The 16,944-nt window shown below is 34.9% G+C and overlaps 1 protein-coding gene and 1 long non-coding RNA gene across 2 annotated transcripts in view; one reads left to right on the top strand and one right to left on the bottom strand.

Moving 5' to 3' along the window:
- Window positions 1-16,944, top strand: part of LOC108362687 (uncharacterized) — an 87,955-nt gene that overhangs the window by 38,875 nt on the left and 32,136 nt on the right. The window lies entirely within an intron of this gene.
- On the bottom strand, window positions 11-449 carry LOC108362686 (POC1 centriolar protein homolog). The gene is made up of 2 exons (XM_017615775.1): window positions 304-449; window positions 11-246 (listed from the first exon to the last, which is right to left on the bottom strand). The coding sequence occupies exons 1-2, from the start codon at window positions 359-361 to the stop codon at window positions 50-52; spliced, it is 255 nt and encodes an 84-aa protein (XP_017471264.1). The 5' UTR covers window positions 362-449; the 3' UTR covers window positions 11-49.

Raw genomic sequence — 16,944 nt, 5'->3', positions numbered from 1 at the left:
CGACCTTCTAATAAATCAAGCAATCTTATTGTATCGTCATCGCCGCCAGTCACCAAGAAATTTCCACTTGGGTGAAATGCAACATCATTCTTCGGCGACGAATGCACTGTATTAGCTCGCCTTCAGCTATGCCAAATATCTTAACGCGGTTATAACTTAATGCTAAAGCCACCAGATTACCGTCTGGATGCCATGCCAGCTGTCGTCCCATACCTCTTCCCACGGCGAACGTTCGCACACATTCGCCTGAAAATGTATCGCAAATTCTTAATTTTTCTTGGCCGCACGATGAAATTAACTTACCATTAGGGCTGAATTTCGCTGCGCGCACCCATTTGTGTGTCCAGTGAAAGATGTGCATTTTGAATCAGTATTTTGATGGCTGTTCGCCATTTTTCTAGTCTGCAAACGAATAAGCTGACGAAGATGCAAACAAATTCAAGCACATTGTTGCATTCTACCGTACTTTTTAAAAGCTTTAAAATCTTAAAACATATGTGAAAAACTTTTATAATCTGAATATTTCTAATGTCGCAATCAAAACGAAATTTTATAAATAGCATTTTTAAAAAGCAATCATCTAATACTTTTCAAGTTTTTGGGCATATATGTTACCATTTGAACAACAAATACTACCAAGTTTTAAGAGACTATTTAATGCAACTCAGGTCAAAAAAGAGCAGTTTAGACCAAAATAAGCAACTATAAAAAACAGATGATCGCAGCTGTGGCCCAGGATGACGTCTATTGCTAAGATATCTCACTTGTATTTGTACACAATGATGTTTGGCTCATGGAGTACGTTGTACGTGTGTACGTCTTCCGTCTATCAAAACATGTTCGATCTAGTTTCTCGTTTTTAGATCTGGAAACAGCTATGTAGCTTGATGGATCTTCTAATGCTGGAACCTAGTACCACATAATACCATGTATCGGGATTTTTATATCGCTCCTTTACGATATAAAAATCGCAGCCCTCATATGTACGCAGCAAGCGCTCATAGAAAAGATCCTTGAGCATGAGTACAGATGAGCGAGATGTTGAAGAATTTCGCTTTGATGCGGATTGTGGCTATACCACTAGGGTAAACGCCAGTACTCGGCGACGGAGTCTCTCTTCCACCCAAATCCAACCCCGAATTTTCGCTCCTTTACGTGGCAACTGTAGAAGACGTCGCAAGGCTCCACGCTTAACTCACCTTCCACCGTAATTCGTATTCCTTGGATGGCAGTATTGTCAGTCTTTGTCTTCCCGAGGACATCAGCCAGCCGGGTAGAGGTACCTTACCCAATAAGAGTACGGATACTCTAGGTGCAAACCAAACCCTCAAATCGTGGTCTTTTGGCATATTTTCCTTTTCCATTTGGAAGGTTTTAACGTGACGCGAAGTTCTACGCCTTCTCACTTTAGCTCGCTCCCAAACTGGGGTTTGGTCGCTACCCAGAGTATACGTCGATATTCACTGTATAAAATTAAGACCACAATAGGAGTAAATTCATGTTTAAATTATTTCGGTGTCCATACACCCATGATGTTTGATTTTACGCACTTATAATCGTTTTTCCCATGAAATAGCAGTGAACGTTTATTTGTGTGAAAACGTCGTATCAGTCGGTTTGGTGTGAGCAAATTTTTAATTGTTGGTGTTCTTCGGTGGAAAATTGGCGTAATAAATATATATTTATAAAAGCAGTTAGTGGTATTTTTATAAGTTCATAGTTCTATAAACATTTTGGAAATGTTTGTATGTAAAGTGTGTGCTAAGCAGTTTTGTAACTTAAAGAATTAACATTTGCATTTATATGCGCATAGGAAATTAAATTGTAATATGTTTGAGTATTTGTTTCCGAAATGCAAGAAAAAATTCTATATAATCAACAGTTTTGCCGGTAAAAATAAATGTATGAAGAAAAAAAATATTTTTTGCCTAAAATATTAAATTTTTTTAAATCTGGTGATTATATGGAAAAACGTTATATGAACAGATTAAAGGAATTGTCCCAGCGAAACGCCGGGACACGTGTAACTTCTTTTTTACCGATATAACTTTCCCCGGTAGTTTGAACCCTTCCCGATCACTGACCCCTACCATTTGTCTGGTGGTGAGTGGACACATATTTTGTACAAACCATGAAATTGCCAGAGATGCGAACTGTTTTTGCACTTTTTCAAAGTTTCAATGGGTGATCAGTGCTGCCAGAGAAGGTCCCCTAAAAACTGAATTTTTTTCAAAAAACTCTTCAAAGTAAGATTTTAAAGCTAGAAAAAATTTTTTTCGATCCCAAAAAATCTTCATTTAAAAATACCTAAAAGAAACAAAATTCGATATTGTCTTTACGGCTGTAAATAGCCCTTATTACGTTGGTTGAAAAAGTCACCAATTTCCAGTTATAAAGTCCTTTTTATAACAACTTAAACTTAAAATGAATATTGCCTCGTATCATCACACATCTTATAGCACAGTTAACATATGTATATATACACTGGCGAAAATATAAATTGCGACGCGACATTTTGCAAGTTTTGACCGACTTCAAAAAAGGAGGAGTTTATCAATTCGTGCGAAAATTTTTTTTATGTATATATGTTACCTCATAACTTTGGACTACTTGAACTGATTTCGATAATTCCTTTTTTTCGGAAAGGTGGTACCTCAAGGGTGGTCCCATACTAATTTGGTTTAGATACGGTCATTGGATCATGAAGAAATTTACGATCAATTTTTATATGAGAATTGAAGTCGCTTGTGATTTTTGTTTAAAAATTACTTGTTTTTTTATGAAAGAATAGCTCGTTATCTATCAAAAACCATAAGTCCAAACTTCAATCTTTGTAAAAAAGTTAAGAAAATTCGACAAAGTTCCATAACAATTTTGAGCTTTTTAATTCGATTTCTTATTAATATTTTTTCATGGACGTTGTTTTATAAATCTCACCGCCTCCTTTTTTCTCGTTACACATTTATCCATCAGCAAATGTTTCTTAAATGGCAGTTTACTTGAAATTTTCCATTGTTGTCCTTTAAACTAGAGGGGATACAAAAAGCCGTTTGTTCTTTTCCTCCACTCTTTAGCTCTGCACTAGAGTATATGTTTTACTGTGCGAGAGAACAAGGCAGATAATATTGTAGGGGATTTCGTATTTCATTTTTCTTAATTTGCTGCTTACAATGATGTAGCAAGGATAATATAAATAAGTTAAAAATTTTAACTTAAACATTAAAAATATTACATCATACACAAAAATTTTCATTTTGAGATATTTTCAGTGTAAAATTTTGCTTTTTAAAAAATCTTCTTTTGAAGATTTTTCATAAAAAACAGCCCAAAAAATCTTCGTTTTCAAAATAAATCTTGACATATGGCAATGCTGTGGGTGATATCCAATGAGAGCTCGTATATACAAGAAATAATTTCAATGTAAATATAATTGAATTTTTATTAAATGCTTTCACATTTGTATAATAATAATAATAGAGGAGGGACCTACAGTTTTACGGCGACTCCGAACGGCAATTGTATTAAGTGCAAAGAAGTGAAATTGGCTATAATAATACATTTCTAATACTACAAAACAAAACAAAAGATATACGTTTAAATTGACAACTCATACTTATAAAAGTTCAACTGAGATCAAATTATACGGAGACGCATATCAAAATCCGGACAAAGGAAATTATTAACATTTTACCATATTATAAGAAAACGAATAAAGTACTGGTCAAAATAATAGCACCACAACATTTTTAGCAGTTTTGACAATTTATTTGTTTGTTTAGTGTTTACTAATTTTTTATAAAAGTTGTACAAAACATAAAAAACCACAAAATCATTAAAATTTCAAGCGTTTTTAATTCGAGTTTCTATAAAAATTTTGTGTAAGCGGTTTTATAGATTATTAAATTTTACTATAACTCAGTATAAGCTTATAGTTGCTAAAAATTCCAATAACTAATTTTTTTTTTGCCGACTGTATTGTGAATTTTCTTGGATAAAAGCAAAATTAAGGTATTGTTAAGAGATGTAAAAAGAGAAGATTCGCTAATACCGACATCGATAGTTGTCAAAAACTATCGATAGTGGCGACAGTTTTCAACTCTAGCTTGCAGATTTCACTAAGGTAAAGTCACGCTCGGTTGATGATTGTTTTTCTTCGTAATTTTAGCACAGGCTTGCCACATTTGTGTAATATTATTGCGACTCTATATATGAACTACAGTTTATGGTTCAAAGACCCTTCAACAAGCGACAATGTCCATTATGCTGTTATTCCTACGTAAGCAATATATAAGCAAACTGTATTTTTCATGCCGTGTGAATTTAAAAAAATATAAAATGGACTATTTGCTGACCAACGTTCACTTATTTTATAATAAGTTTCATGATTTTTATAAAAAAAGGGCACAACTTTAATATTTTTTTTAAATTGTAATGTACTCATTTTACTCAACTTCGGTGTAAAAAAAAATTCATAACTCAAATTATTGTAGAATGCACCCATAACATTATACTTAAATATTGCGCAATACTCACAGCTACCATTGTGATTTTTTCCATTTTTTTTGAGATGGCATATTTTCTAAAAATATTTGTTTTTATCAAAAAATTTGTATGTGGAAAATTTTTTAAGAAAAAAATTAAAAAATTTTTTTTTTCGTAGGGACTTTTGATGTGTGATTTTATCGATAAAAACGTTTTAATTGCGTATGCATGTTCACTTTGAGCAAATTGTGAGCACTGGTTGGGGAAATCCGCGGTAGATTGGGCAAATCGCTAATTGGGCCCCAATTGGGCCAAAATTAGAGCCCAATTGGGAAAAAACTTTTGGCTCTGATCGGGCAGCCTTAAAAAATTTTCAGCAAGGAATTTTCAGCAAGGAAATTTTTTCATAATGGGCAACAATTTTTGTGCCCTCAACTGGCACGAAAATCTGCTAGCATCATATAAGTGCATTTTCAGAAAAAAAATTATAACTCGAAAGTGACGAATTTTAGCATATTGCTACTCGTACTGAAAATAGTTTATACTATTCCCTAATAGACAAAAAAGTTTGAGAGAAAAAAAAAATGTGGCAATTTGAAAAAAAAAAATTTTTTTGTTTATAAACAATAATTAATTATTAATAAACAATTACTGATGTTTAGTTCACTAGATCGATTCAGTAGATCAATATCTGCAATTTAAAAAAAAATCGTTAAAATCCTTGCTTGTTTGTGGCAGTTATAAACGATTTCATCAAAAGTTGCTATTAAGAGAGGAAAAAAGAAGCGTTCGTACTCAAAAAGAAAAAATTCATTATTCGAAAAATTCGCATTTCTGAGCAAAAAGAAAAAATACGTGTCTCCTTAAATTGTTCAAGGAACAATCCCTGTGAGTTTTATCGCAAACTTAAATTCACTTTCCCCCGGCNATTTGAGATGGAATGATATAATACGCGAAGGCATTTTTTGTGCAGCATAAAAGATCTGCACCGTTCTGGATGTAGGTGTGCATTCAAATAATTTAATAATCACTGCTATTAGATCCACACCGTTAGTTCGATTTTCAAAAGTGAGGTCTCAAATCAAAGGACTCTGACTTTAGGTGTGCAATAAGGTTTAACGTTTTCGAAAAGAGTTGTCACCTTTTAAAAAATTACGTTGAAAATAATACGCGAAGGCATTTTTTGTTCCGAATAAAAGATCTGGACCGTTTGTTCGATTTTCAAAAATGGGGTGGTCAAATTAAAGCGCTTGACCTGTAGATGTGCATTAAGGCTTTACTTTTTCGAAAAGCGTTGCCACCTGATAAAAAATTGCATTAAAATAATTTAATAATCAATGCCATCAGATCCACACCGTTCGTTCGATTTTCAAAAGTGAGGTGCCAAATTAAAGGGCTCTGGATGTAGGTGTGCAATAAGGTGTAACATTTTCGAAAAGAGATGCCACCTTTTAAAAAATTAAGTTCAAATTATTTAAAAAGCTAAACCAATTATTACAAAATGGTCATAAATCGAAATAAAAATCTTTGTTTCTTAACTTAACTTTATGAGGTTTGCCACCTGTTAAAAAATCAAATTCAATCTGAATTAAGGGAATTAGGTAGTAGAAATATGTATGGCTGCCAGACGATAAAGTTTAAGTACTTAGTAGTTTGTAAACATTTTGAAGAGGGTTACCACCTGTTTGAAAAGTCTAATTTATATGAAGTATAAAAATATGGACGTCAACCGAATGAATCGTAAGGGATCTTTAGTTTCAACGTTTAGAATATTTTTAAAGTGTTTGAAGAGGGTTGCCACCTGTTTAAAAATTAAATTCAAATTATTTAAATAGTTAAATCAATATTTTCCATTTGGGTACCAATCGCAGTAGTTTTGTAAATACTTAATTTCTTAACTGCGTGTAGGAGGGTTGCCACCTGTTTAAAAATTAAATTCAAATTATTTAAATAGTTAAATCAATATTTTCCATTTGGGTACCAATCGCAGTAGTTTTGTAAATACTTAATTTCTTAACTGCGTGTAGGAGGGTTGCCACCTGTTTAAACAATCACATTCAATTTGAATTAAGGCATTGGGGTAATTAAAGTAGGTATCTATATATATAATCTATATATACAATACGCAAAGGCATTGTTTGTGCAGCATAAAATTTCTGCACTGTTCGCTCGATTTTCAAAAATGGGATGCGAAATTAAAGCGCTTAGCCTATAGATGTGCAAACTGGTTTTATTTTTTCGCAAGGAGTTGCCACCTGTTAAATAATTAAACTCGAGTTATTTACTACTCAATGCCCTCAGATCCGCACCGTCCGTTCGATTTTCAAAAGTGAGGTACCAAATTAAAGGGCTTAGGGTGATGATTTAAGGTTTTACTTTTTCGAAAAAAGTTGCCACCTGTTAAATAATTAAACTCGAGTTATTTACTACTCAATGCCCTCAGATCCGCACCGTCCGTTCGATTTTCAAAAGTGAGGTACCAAATTAAAGGGCTTAGGGTGATGATTTAAGGTTTTACTTTTTCGAAAAAAGTTGCCACCTGTTAAGAAATTAAGCTCAAATTCAATCAAAATCAATCGAAATGGTTTTGAAAAGGCTTTATAACTTAACTACAAAGGGTTGCCACATGTTAAAAAAAATGTAATTAAATTTTAATTTGGAAATATTCTGAACAGGTTTGCCCCCTATTTGAGAAGTATAATTGAACTATTTTATACCCAAGTTATATGAAATATTAACGATGGATGTCAAATGAAAGAGCTTCAAGAAATACTTAGTTTGACAATTTAGAACATTTTTGATGTGCTTGAGGGTTGGCCACCTTAAAGGGCTGAACTAAAATTATTTAATAAGATAAATGAATTACTAACCGATGGTCATCAATGGAAATGGGTTTAAAATCCTTTATTTAAGAACATATTTAGGAGGGTTGCCACGTGTTTAAAAAATGAATTTCCACTTAATTCATCAGTTACTTGAAATATTTATAACAATGTCAGGCGAAAAATATTTAAGGTAATTTTAGTTTGAAAATAATTTTTAAGAGGGTTGCCGGCTGTTTTGAAAGTGGTATTTCGTTTAATTATACATAAGTTACCCGAAGTTTTAAAATATGGTTATTAAAAGAACAAGTGTTAAGAAATCTTTAAATTGAACATTTGGTTTTTTTGTTGAAAAAATTAAGCTTAAATTACTTAATAAGTTAAATGGATTGTCAAAAGATGGGTATCAATCGAAATGGGTTTGAAAATAGTTTATTTCTAAACTTTATTTACGAGAGTTGACATGTGCTTAAAAATACTAAATTCAACTCAATTCATCAGTTAATTGAAATACGTGTGACAATGCCAAGCGAAAGATTATAGTTTGAAAATACCTTTAAAGAGGTTGCCACCTCTTTGAAAAGTCGAATTTGGTTTACTTATACGAAAGATACATAAATGAATTATCGATATATTAGTGTCAAACGAAACAGTTTTAGGAAAACTGTAGGCTGATAATATTTTTAATTAGAATTGCCATCTATTTCTTTTTTTTTTCTTGAAGGTCATTACATCTGCAACGTTATTTCGAATTTCCAAAATGAGAAGTCAAATTAAAGAACTGGGATTCTACATAGATGTGCACAGGTTTTATTTTTTGAAGTTACATGAAAACCGACACCATGTGAGACCTCTCATCACTCAGAAATGGTTAGATTAATAATTAGGAATATTTTTAGAGGTTTTGCAATATGGTTTCACCTGTTTAAAAAATTTAATTAAATGTTGGCGTTTTGGCGCCATGCGGGTTCACTAGTTTATATTAAAATAATAAAATCTAAACACCGTAACGATCTGGCCGGCCAGCATTTCAAAGAATTGATTCTAATAAAACGGTGCCCAGGTACTAAACAAATGAGTTACTAATTTAAATTTTTTTTAAATTTAAAAGTACTAAATTTTTCGTATGCAAATTTTCTATGAACTAATAGTATTAGTTACTAAAAACTTCCAAGATTAATTATTTCAAAATAGGCCAAAAGACCTATGCACGGAAAATACCACTTTTAGTACATTTATAAAAATGTGGCAACCATAACAGATCGCGACGCACTAATACCACGACAAAATGAGACAGTGTGGGTGTGCCCAGCATTGCTTTAGATCAGGGATATAATTTCAAATTTTCAAATTGTGCTTAAAGGACTGCCAAAATTGTGCCGAAAATGAGATGAAAGTACCACAAAGTTAAAATTGCTTCCATTTAAGGCTTTTTAAGAACAATATATTTTCAGAAATATTAAGTACAAGGAAATATGTAATATAATTATTAACAAATTGAATTACACTGTTCAGCAGTCGGCTGGGGAATTGATGAAGCCAAGGTTTTCTAAAAGTCTGGATTGTATATAGAAAAGTAATTTCTTAGTTTTCTCAGGTTGGCGATTTTAAGCGTTTTTTCAATTTGAAGTTGGTGGTCGCAGAGCAGCATTTAAAATAATTAAATTTCATTTTTACCAAAAAGCGTTTATTTTTACCAAAAACGCCACGGCTGCTGGGTGCACTTTGGTGCACATAAACATTGTTTAGAAAAGTTGTTGAGAAACTTTGTTTGCACGTTCCCTGCATGTTCCTCCCATTTCTTTAAAGTAAAGAGCGCCCTAATGGCCGTTTTCGCTTAAAATAAGTTGCAAACTGAAATTCTTCGGACCCCAAGTCCGCAAAACGGTCTTTTGTATGTATAAATATTTGCATTTGAATCACTTTTAACTGTTTTGAAGCACTGCGACCACCAACTTCATATTAACAAAATGGGCATAAAATCGCCAACCTGTTAAGCAGATACATTTATTTTCTACTATAACTATATACAATCCAGACTTTCAGAAAAACTTGATTTCATCAGGTCCCCAGAAAAAAAGTGAAAATTTCGTACAGTGTTATTACAGTAAATCATTTTGTGTTCTCATAGACTTATACTAGGTTCACATATAAGTATATTATCCTCATTTTCGAGCTTAACACCCTAATCTGTAATTAGAGCAAGAGATTAGTCATATAAAATTCCTCCCTTGTTAATCTGTAATTATAAAATGATCTCAGATTTAACCGATAACTTTTCGGTGTCCGTCCTAGTTTTATCGATTGTTTTTGCGGAAAAGAGTAGAAATGCCAGATGTAAAAGTAAACAAAAAAGGACGCTAGCAAGGAAAAGAAGTTTGTAAAGGTATTATTAATAAAATGTTAAGTTAAAATATATTTATATTGCTTAATATAGCAGAAAAACGTGATCACGGTGGCTCAGAGAAGAAACATAACTTTTTCTTGAGATGTGAGGATAACAAGCACAACAAATTTGACGGCTAATAATCTGAGATTTGCCTGTGCAAACGGGGTGATTAAAAAACGAGCTTTGGTTGAGATAATATTGATATGTGGACATACTTTTAGGCTGCGTTTCACCAGATTAATTTAAGTGCAAATTGTTTAAATTTTCGAATATTTGGCTTCACCAATCGATTCTAATTTCGTTCTAATTATAATTTAACTGACCTATGCTCTTCACTTAAATAAAAATGAAATCAGAATAGCCACACTCAGAGATATTATACATTTAATCAGCTGCTATATTTTTACTCACTTAAATAAAAATCTTTTTGAAACTGAAAAAAAAATTTATTCAGATTTAAATAAGAAATCTAATTAAAATTAATTTCCACTTAAATGAATCTGGTGAACGTAGCCTTATATAAATGCATAGTAAAATAACACAATATTCCAATTACGAAGGGGAAAGCACTGAAATATAGCTATTCGGACATGTTCGGAAAACCTACAATTTTAGTACACAAGTTTGCTGTTCTGTTTAGATAGCCGCCTGGAAGCAAACCTCACTTGCTCTATATATGCTTGTTTGTTTCTTTTGGGTTTCTTCGACTTTGAAATCACATGCGTTTTTTAAGCTATTGGCCCAATGCAGGCTTGCTTTGCTTGCCTCGCTTTGAGAACTGTCAAAAGTTATTTGGAATATACTAAAACGTATGAAGGCTAGCCAAATGGCAGCTTTGCTTCACTTGCTTTAAGCGCCTCAAAGTTTCAAATAGGCAAATGTTTTATTTGAAAGCGCTTTGTAGGCTTTTGACAAAAAGGTATGTTCCCGTTCTAAATGAATTCAAACTGCTGTGCCCTTTTATAAACAAAAACTTGCTTACGTAATTAAAAAAAAAATATATACAATATAAGCTATTCAAAGTTTAATAAAAGTGATTATATGTTTCCATATTTACCTTTAACATATCGCTGACTAAAAAGTTGCTAAGTCCATTTTTACAAATTTTACAGGAACTTTGAATACAACATTTTGCGTGTTTAAAGCAAAGCAAAACTCTATACGAATCATAAGGATTCGATCTTTATTAAAAGATTTCGTATTATTTTGGCCTTATAGGATTTTCGGGGCCTCTTCTGGACTTAGAAAATTTGCCTTCCATTGAATATAAATGAGAAAAAATAAAACAAGTACCTTAATCCTTAATTTCGCTTGCTTCCTATATCATGAGGTTTCACAAATAGTGGGCTTAGCAACTTTTCACACAAAGCTAGCGATATTTATGATGTCAAACNTAGGATTGAATTGTTTTCAGTTTGTATTTGGAGAAGTTAATGCAATATTATAAAAATTGAAATATACGGTCCACATAATTCGAAGTCATCAGCGTTTAATTGATCAGCATTCTTAATTTTTTGGTCCATTCGAACCGAATGTTACTTTGGCACAACATAGCAATGTGTTATTTTTGTCATCGTTTGAGGATTTCTGCACGTGGGCAGTGTCCATTGCATGATCACACATCGGTGTGAACCACAAGCTTTCGGGACTGCGTGAAGGCAGCTTCCTGGAGCGACAATCATCTACAGCCTGCGGGCTTTTAGCAATCTGTTCACAGCGAATCATCGCCATACAACAGTGTGAAACGGCAGACATCTAGAATTCATCAGAAGGGATTCATACAGCAGCATCCTGAAAACGGGACGTCTGGCGTTCTTTCATCATTATAACTATTGTCAGAGCAGTTTTTAACCTCTAGTAATCAGTAAATTATTCACGAGATGGAAAAGTTAAAGCTACATAGGCAAACGATCAAAGGCAGTTTAACACGCATATACAATGCGTGTGCAAATCGCGACACAGATCCTGAAGAAGTAAAAGTCCGTGTCGACAAAGGGGATGAGCTCTTTCGACAATATGAAAAAGTCCAGCAAGACATCGACGAGCTCACAACATCAGCAGACCATCAAATGCATGAAGATACATATCGCGCAGAAATTGAAGATAAGTTTTTTGCAATCAAAGCAATTTATACACGTTACTGCGAAGAGAACTCAGAAAATCGCGCAGTCGTCGAAGGCCAGCATCCACTCAATGACATCTCCACGGCAGTGAAAACTCTCGTTGAGCATCAAACTACAATGGGTGCACTAGTTGAGCGCATTTCTCGCAACACCTTCGATAGATGCTAACGAAGTCAATACAAGTGACGTGCAGCACATGCACGTGCAGCATGAATTACGTTTGCGCAAATACAGATTCCAGAATTCGATGGGAAGAGCGTTGACTGGATACGGTTTCGCGATCCTTTTGAAACATTGATACATCACCGAAGCAGGATATCAGACATTGAGAAGCTGGAGTACTTGCAGACGAAGGTAAAGGGTGACGCCCTTTCACTCATCAAGCACTTGAAACCAACAAATGCAAATGACCAAATAGCGTGGCAATTGTTAAAAAAGAAATACGCCCGTTCAGACATAGTGAAAAAGGCGTATTTCCAGCATTTGTTCGATCAGCCAGCGATGAAGTCTTTGTCATTAGCAGAAGCAAAGCGCATATACAACACAACAAATGAGAGTATTAACGCACTTAAAGTTCTCAACAAACCTGCTCAGCATTGGGACTAAATTCTACTTTTCATTTTGGAGAAAAAGATCGACATTGACATACACATGCTTTGGTACAGAGCAAAGAAAGCGAATGAGCGTTACAAGATTTTCTGGATTTCTTGGAAAGGCGTGTTTTCGAATTAGAAAATATGCAAAAGGGTTCAACACATAGTACCAGCCAGGGTGTCAGCAACCACGACAGATGTGGTCAGTCCCGCGCATTTGCCTGCAATAGTGCAAACTTGTCCAGTTTGCAGTAAGGAGCATTTTCTATACAATTGCAATCAGTTCAAAGATATGAACGTCGAAGCACGGCGTAACGTAGTACAACGCAGCAATTTATGCTTCAATTGCTTACGGTCAAATCACAAAGTGGCTAATTGCAGAAGCGATTCTTGCAGGAAGTGCTGCATCAAGCACAACACATTACTTCATCCGATGTCAAATGCAAGTGATAATAAAAAGCAAGGTAGCGAACAAAAGTAGGAGAGTACACACATCCACAACACTGTCAGCGTGAATAATTCACACCAGCACTTTCAATCTTTTACATTTTTGCCAACAGCCATTGTAATGGTTCGCGATGCATCAAATCAATTTCAGCCATGTCGAGCCTTACTCGACTCTGGATCCCTGGGTACGCTTATATCAGAAGCGTGCGTTCAGCGGTTGCGCCTCAAGCGCACATTTGACAAAACTTTGATATATGGTGTCGGTTCGAGCATCGGCAACTGCACTAAGGGCAAAGTCCAAATTCACATTCAGCCATCACAAAGCAGCACACTTCTCATAACAGAGGGACTGTGTTTGCACAAGGTTACACAGTACTTACCTACATATGAGGCTACGATGACAAGCTTCAATTCTTCAACAATCTTTTATTAGCGGATCCATCTTTATTTAAGCCTGGCAAGATTGACATCATTCTCGGTGCCAGAGAAGCTTACATATCCATGTGGATCACCAACAGCGATTAACACAATTTTTGTGTGGATAGTTATGGGCAAAGCTTCTACTTCAATACAACAAGGAATTAGAGTAGTAGTACAACGATTCTGGGAGGTAGAATATCTCCAGGGCCCCACAAAGTATTTAACTTTAGAAGAGCAGAAAGCAGAAGAGCATTTTCAACAGCACGTTCAGCGTGACGAGAGTGGTCGATACATGGCCAGATTGTCACTCAAAAGTAATGAGGTCACTTTGGGAGAATCTCGTACAGCACCTTTAAGGCGACTTTACGCTTCAGAGCGCCGTTTAAGCAGCAACTCAGACCTTCAGCTAGAGTATAGAAAGTTCATGAAAGAGTACTTGGACCTGGGTCACATTGAGCTTAGCACTGATGTTGAAAAAAAGGCCATACCTTATGCCTCATCACGCAGTTCTCAGGCCAACAAACGCGACAACAAAGCTACGTGTGGTTTTTGATGCTTAATGAAGAACCACAAATGGGCTTTCGCTAAACGACCTTTTACTGGTGGGTCCAAGGATTCAAAACGATCTTTTTGAAATCATCATCAATTTTCGCAAGCACGAAGTTGGCATCGCTGGAGACAGAGAAAAGATGTACCGAAAACTGATGGTCCATCCTGATGATCGCCCACTGCAGCGCATTTTGTGGAGAGATTCTAAGGATGATCAACCAAAGGCATATGATCTTCGAACAGTGACATATGGGACTTCAGCTGCTCCTTTTCTAGCGGTGAGGACCCTGCGACAGATTTCTTTCGACAACATTGACAAGTATCCTGTGGCAGCAGCTTCAATACAGAAAAATGTTTATGTAGATGACTTCCAGGCTTGTGCATCTAGCATACCAGACGTAGTAAAACTTAAAGATGATCTTTGCAGCATTTTGTCCATAGCAGGATTCCATTTGCGAAAATGGTTATCGAATTCATCGCAGTTTCTTAGCAGCATTCTTGAGGAAGATCGAGAAGCATCTTTAAGTACAGTTATCGATGCCACAAACACAACCAAAACCCTCGGGCACAACTAATAACAAAACGTAAACGTATTGAATGGGATGCTGAACTATCTGACGAATTCAACATTCAATGGCCTGAATTTTGGCAAAATATCAACAACGCTTCAATTATTTGTATTCCAAGATGGGTGAAATTCACAGATGAGAAATATGTGGAGCTCCGTGGCTTTTCAGGCGCATCTGAATCAGCATACGCAGCAGCGGTTTAGTAACGTATTCCACACGGCAATGGAGAGGTTTCTTCATATTTGTTGGTAGCCAAAACTACGGTTGCTCCAGTTAAGCAGATCATGCTACCGCGGCTTGAGCTTTGCGCGGCAGTACTCTTTATCAAGCTTGTTTACCAAATTGAAGGATTCTCTCAGTCTACACCAAATCAAGGTTTTCGGTTGGACTGATTCGTCCATTGCACTTGTTTGGCTCGCATACCATCCTCGTCGTTGGAAAACTTTCGTGGCAAACAGAACAGCGCAAATTATCGACATCATACCATCCAGCAATTGGCGTCATATTCCGTCGAAACACAATCCAGCAGACCTGGCGATAAGGGGCATTAACCCTACAGAATTGATACACAATAATCTCTGGTGGCATGGACCAGATGAGTTGTCATATGAGTCAACAAGCTATGACGTATCTACTTTACCTGACGGCATCGACATGGAGGAGCGAAAAAACTTGGTTTCGCTACCTATCACAACAACAGGGTTGCGTTAATTGAAAAATACTCAGATTTCACGCAATTATTACGAATAATGGCTTACGTATTTCGTTTTATAAAGCCACACAAGCTACACAGGTGAGAACAACTGGAACAATTTCCTCACAGGAGCTGATAGCTAGTTATGACATGTTGGTGAAGATAGCGCAATCTACATCCTATGCTCATGAGATTTTCAGCCTAGCACGGGGTAAGTGATTACCCACTTCACATAAGCTCGCAAATCTTGCACCGTTCACCGACGACAATGGTCTACTGAGAGTTGGCGCAAGAATTTGCAAAGCTAATATAAGTCATAACACCCACTCATTCTTCACAAGGATCATCATTTCACTAAACTTATAATAAGAAAATATCATTTACAACATTTACATGCAGGTAATCGACAGCCACATTATTTGTCTGTCAACTGTCATTAAACAATGCCTGTATAAATGCTTCACTCCCACCAAAAAATGTGCGCCTTATATAAGGCTTATTTAATATGATCGTAAGTCTTAACATTTAATGCATGAAAATTGTAAGGAATACAAGTTGTATGGCACATTCCTTATTTTACACCTGATTTTGCCGTATTGATGTCATTGGGAATAAGGTTTAACTCTCTCTCTCAGAGAGCCACTCTTATGCATAAGGATTATCTGTTATGGAAAATAAGGCTTATATAATGCCTTATGATAAGTCATTATACAGAATATTATTACCTTATTATAAGCCTTATTCCCTACCCGAAATAAGGCTTACATAATGCCTTATTATATAGAACATTGTTACCTTATTACAAGCCTTATCCTCTGCTCGAAATAAGGCTTACATAAGGCCTTATAATAAGATAAAATATTGACTACCATTACCTTATTATAAGCCTTACCGTCCATATCAAGTAAGGCATACATAAGGCAATTTTCATTAAGATTTTGAGTATTGTCCGCTTATATACATGTAATAATTAGAAACCTTTTATACAGACAGTTTTTTATATATATTTTTTTGTTTTATTGAAAAATAAATTCATTAAATCCATACGTACATTTTTATATTTAAAAAAAGGAGTGTAATTAATAGGAGATTTAAGATCTAAAAATTCTAAATAAAAAATGTGTAATTTTTATGAAAATTTTACGATTTTTTTTTAATTGTCACAAAGTGAGAAACTTTCAGTTTTAGGAATTTTGTAACATGAACTATATTTTTATTAAGAACTAGCGGTACCCCGGTGTGCTTCTCTACACCAAATATTGAAAAATTTTGAAAAATGAATGAAAAATCCTGGAATTTCTCTATATGAAAATTTATCATTTGTTTTATTTCAAAATTTTTGATTCTTTATTTTAAATCTTAATCCGACACATTTGGATATACAACATTTTTTGTTTTTCCATCTTAGGTATGAATAAATAAACAAATAAATAAACTCTTGAACAGGCCACGTATAGCTACCAATTCCAGTAATCTACCACAAATATTTCAAGAGATATACCAGATGAAAATTTTTGTTAGTATGGGTGGTGCCACACTCCCTTTTCCGCATTCGGGGAAACTTAACACAAACCATCTGCATAATAGCCCCACTATGCAGTATAAATTTGGTTGAAATCTTGCATTTATTTTTTATATATAAGATGGGAGGTGCCACGCCCTCTTTTCCAATACCGCCCATTTTCCTCCATGAGTATGGAATTATTTGATATACCTCTATACCAATTTCCAGTACTCTACCACAAATATTTCAAGAGATATACAACATAAGTTATTTAGTTAGTATGGGAGGTGCCACACCCCCTTTTACGAATTCGGGCACACTTCACATAAACCATCTGCATGATAGCCTGAAT

Source organism: Rhagoletis zephyria, unplaced genomic scaffold (genome assembly GCF_001687245.7).
Source record: "Rhagoletis zephyria isolate East Lansing unplaced genomic scaffold, Rhagoletis_zephyria_1.1 Rzeph_scaffold_01069, whole genome shotgun sequence".
NCBI classification, from domain to species: domain Eukaryota; kingdom Metazoa; phylum Arthropoda; class Insecta; order Diptera; family Tephritidae; genus Rhagoletis; species Rhagoletis zephyria.
Note: the sequence above shows the minus strand (reverse complement) of the source record. Positions and strands in the feature narration are given on the sequence as shown.

Coding starts and splice junctions, on each gene's coding strand:
- LOC108362686 (XM_017615775.1), bottom strand. CDS start 361: ATGCACATCTTTCACTGGACACACAAATGGGTGCGCGCAGCGAAATTC. Junction 247..303: donor AGCGAAATTCAGCCCTAATG/GTAAGTTAATTT, acceptor ATACATTTTCAG/GCGAATGTGTGCGAACGTTC.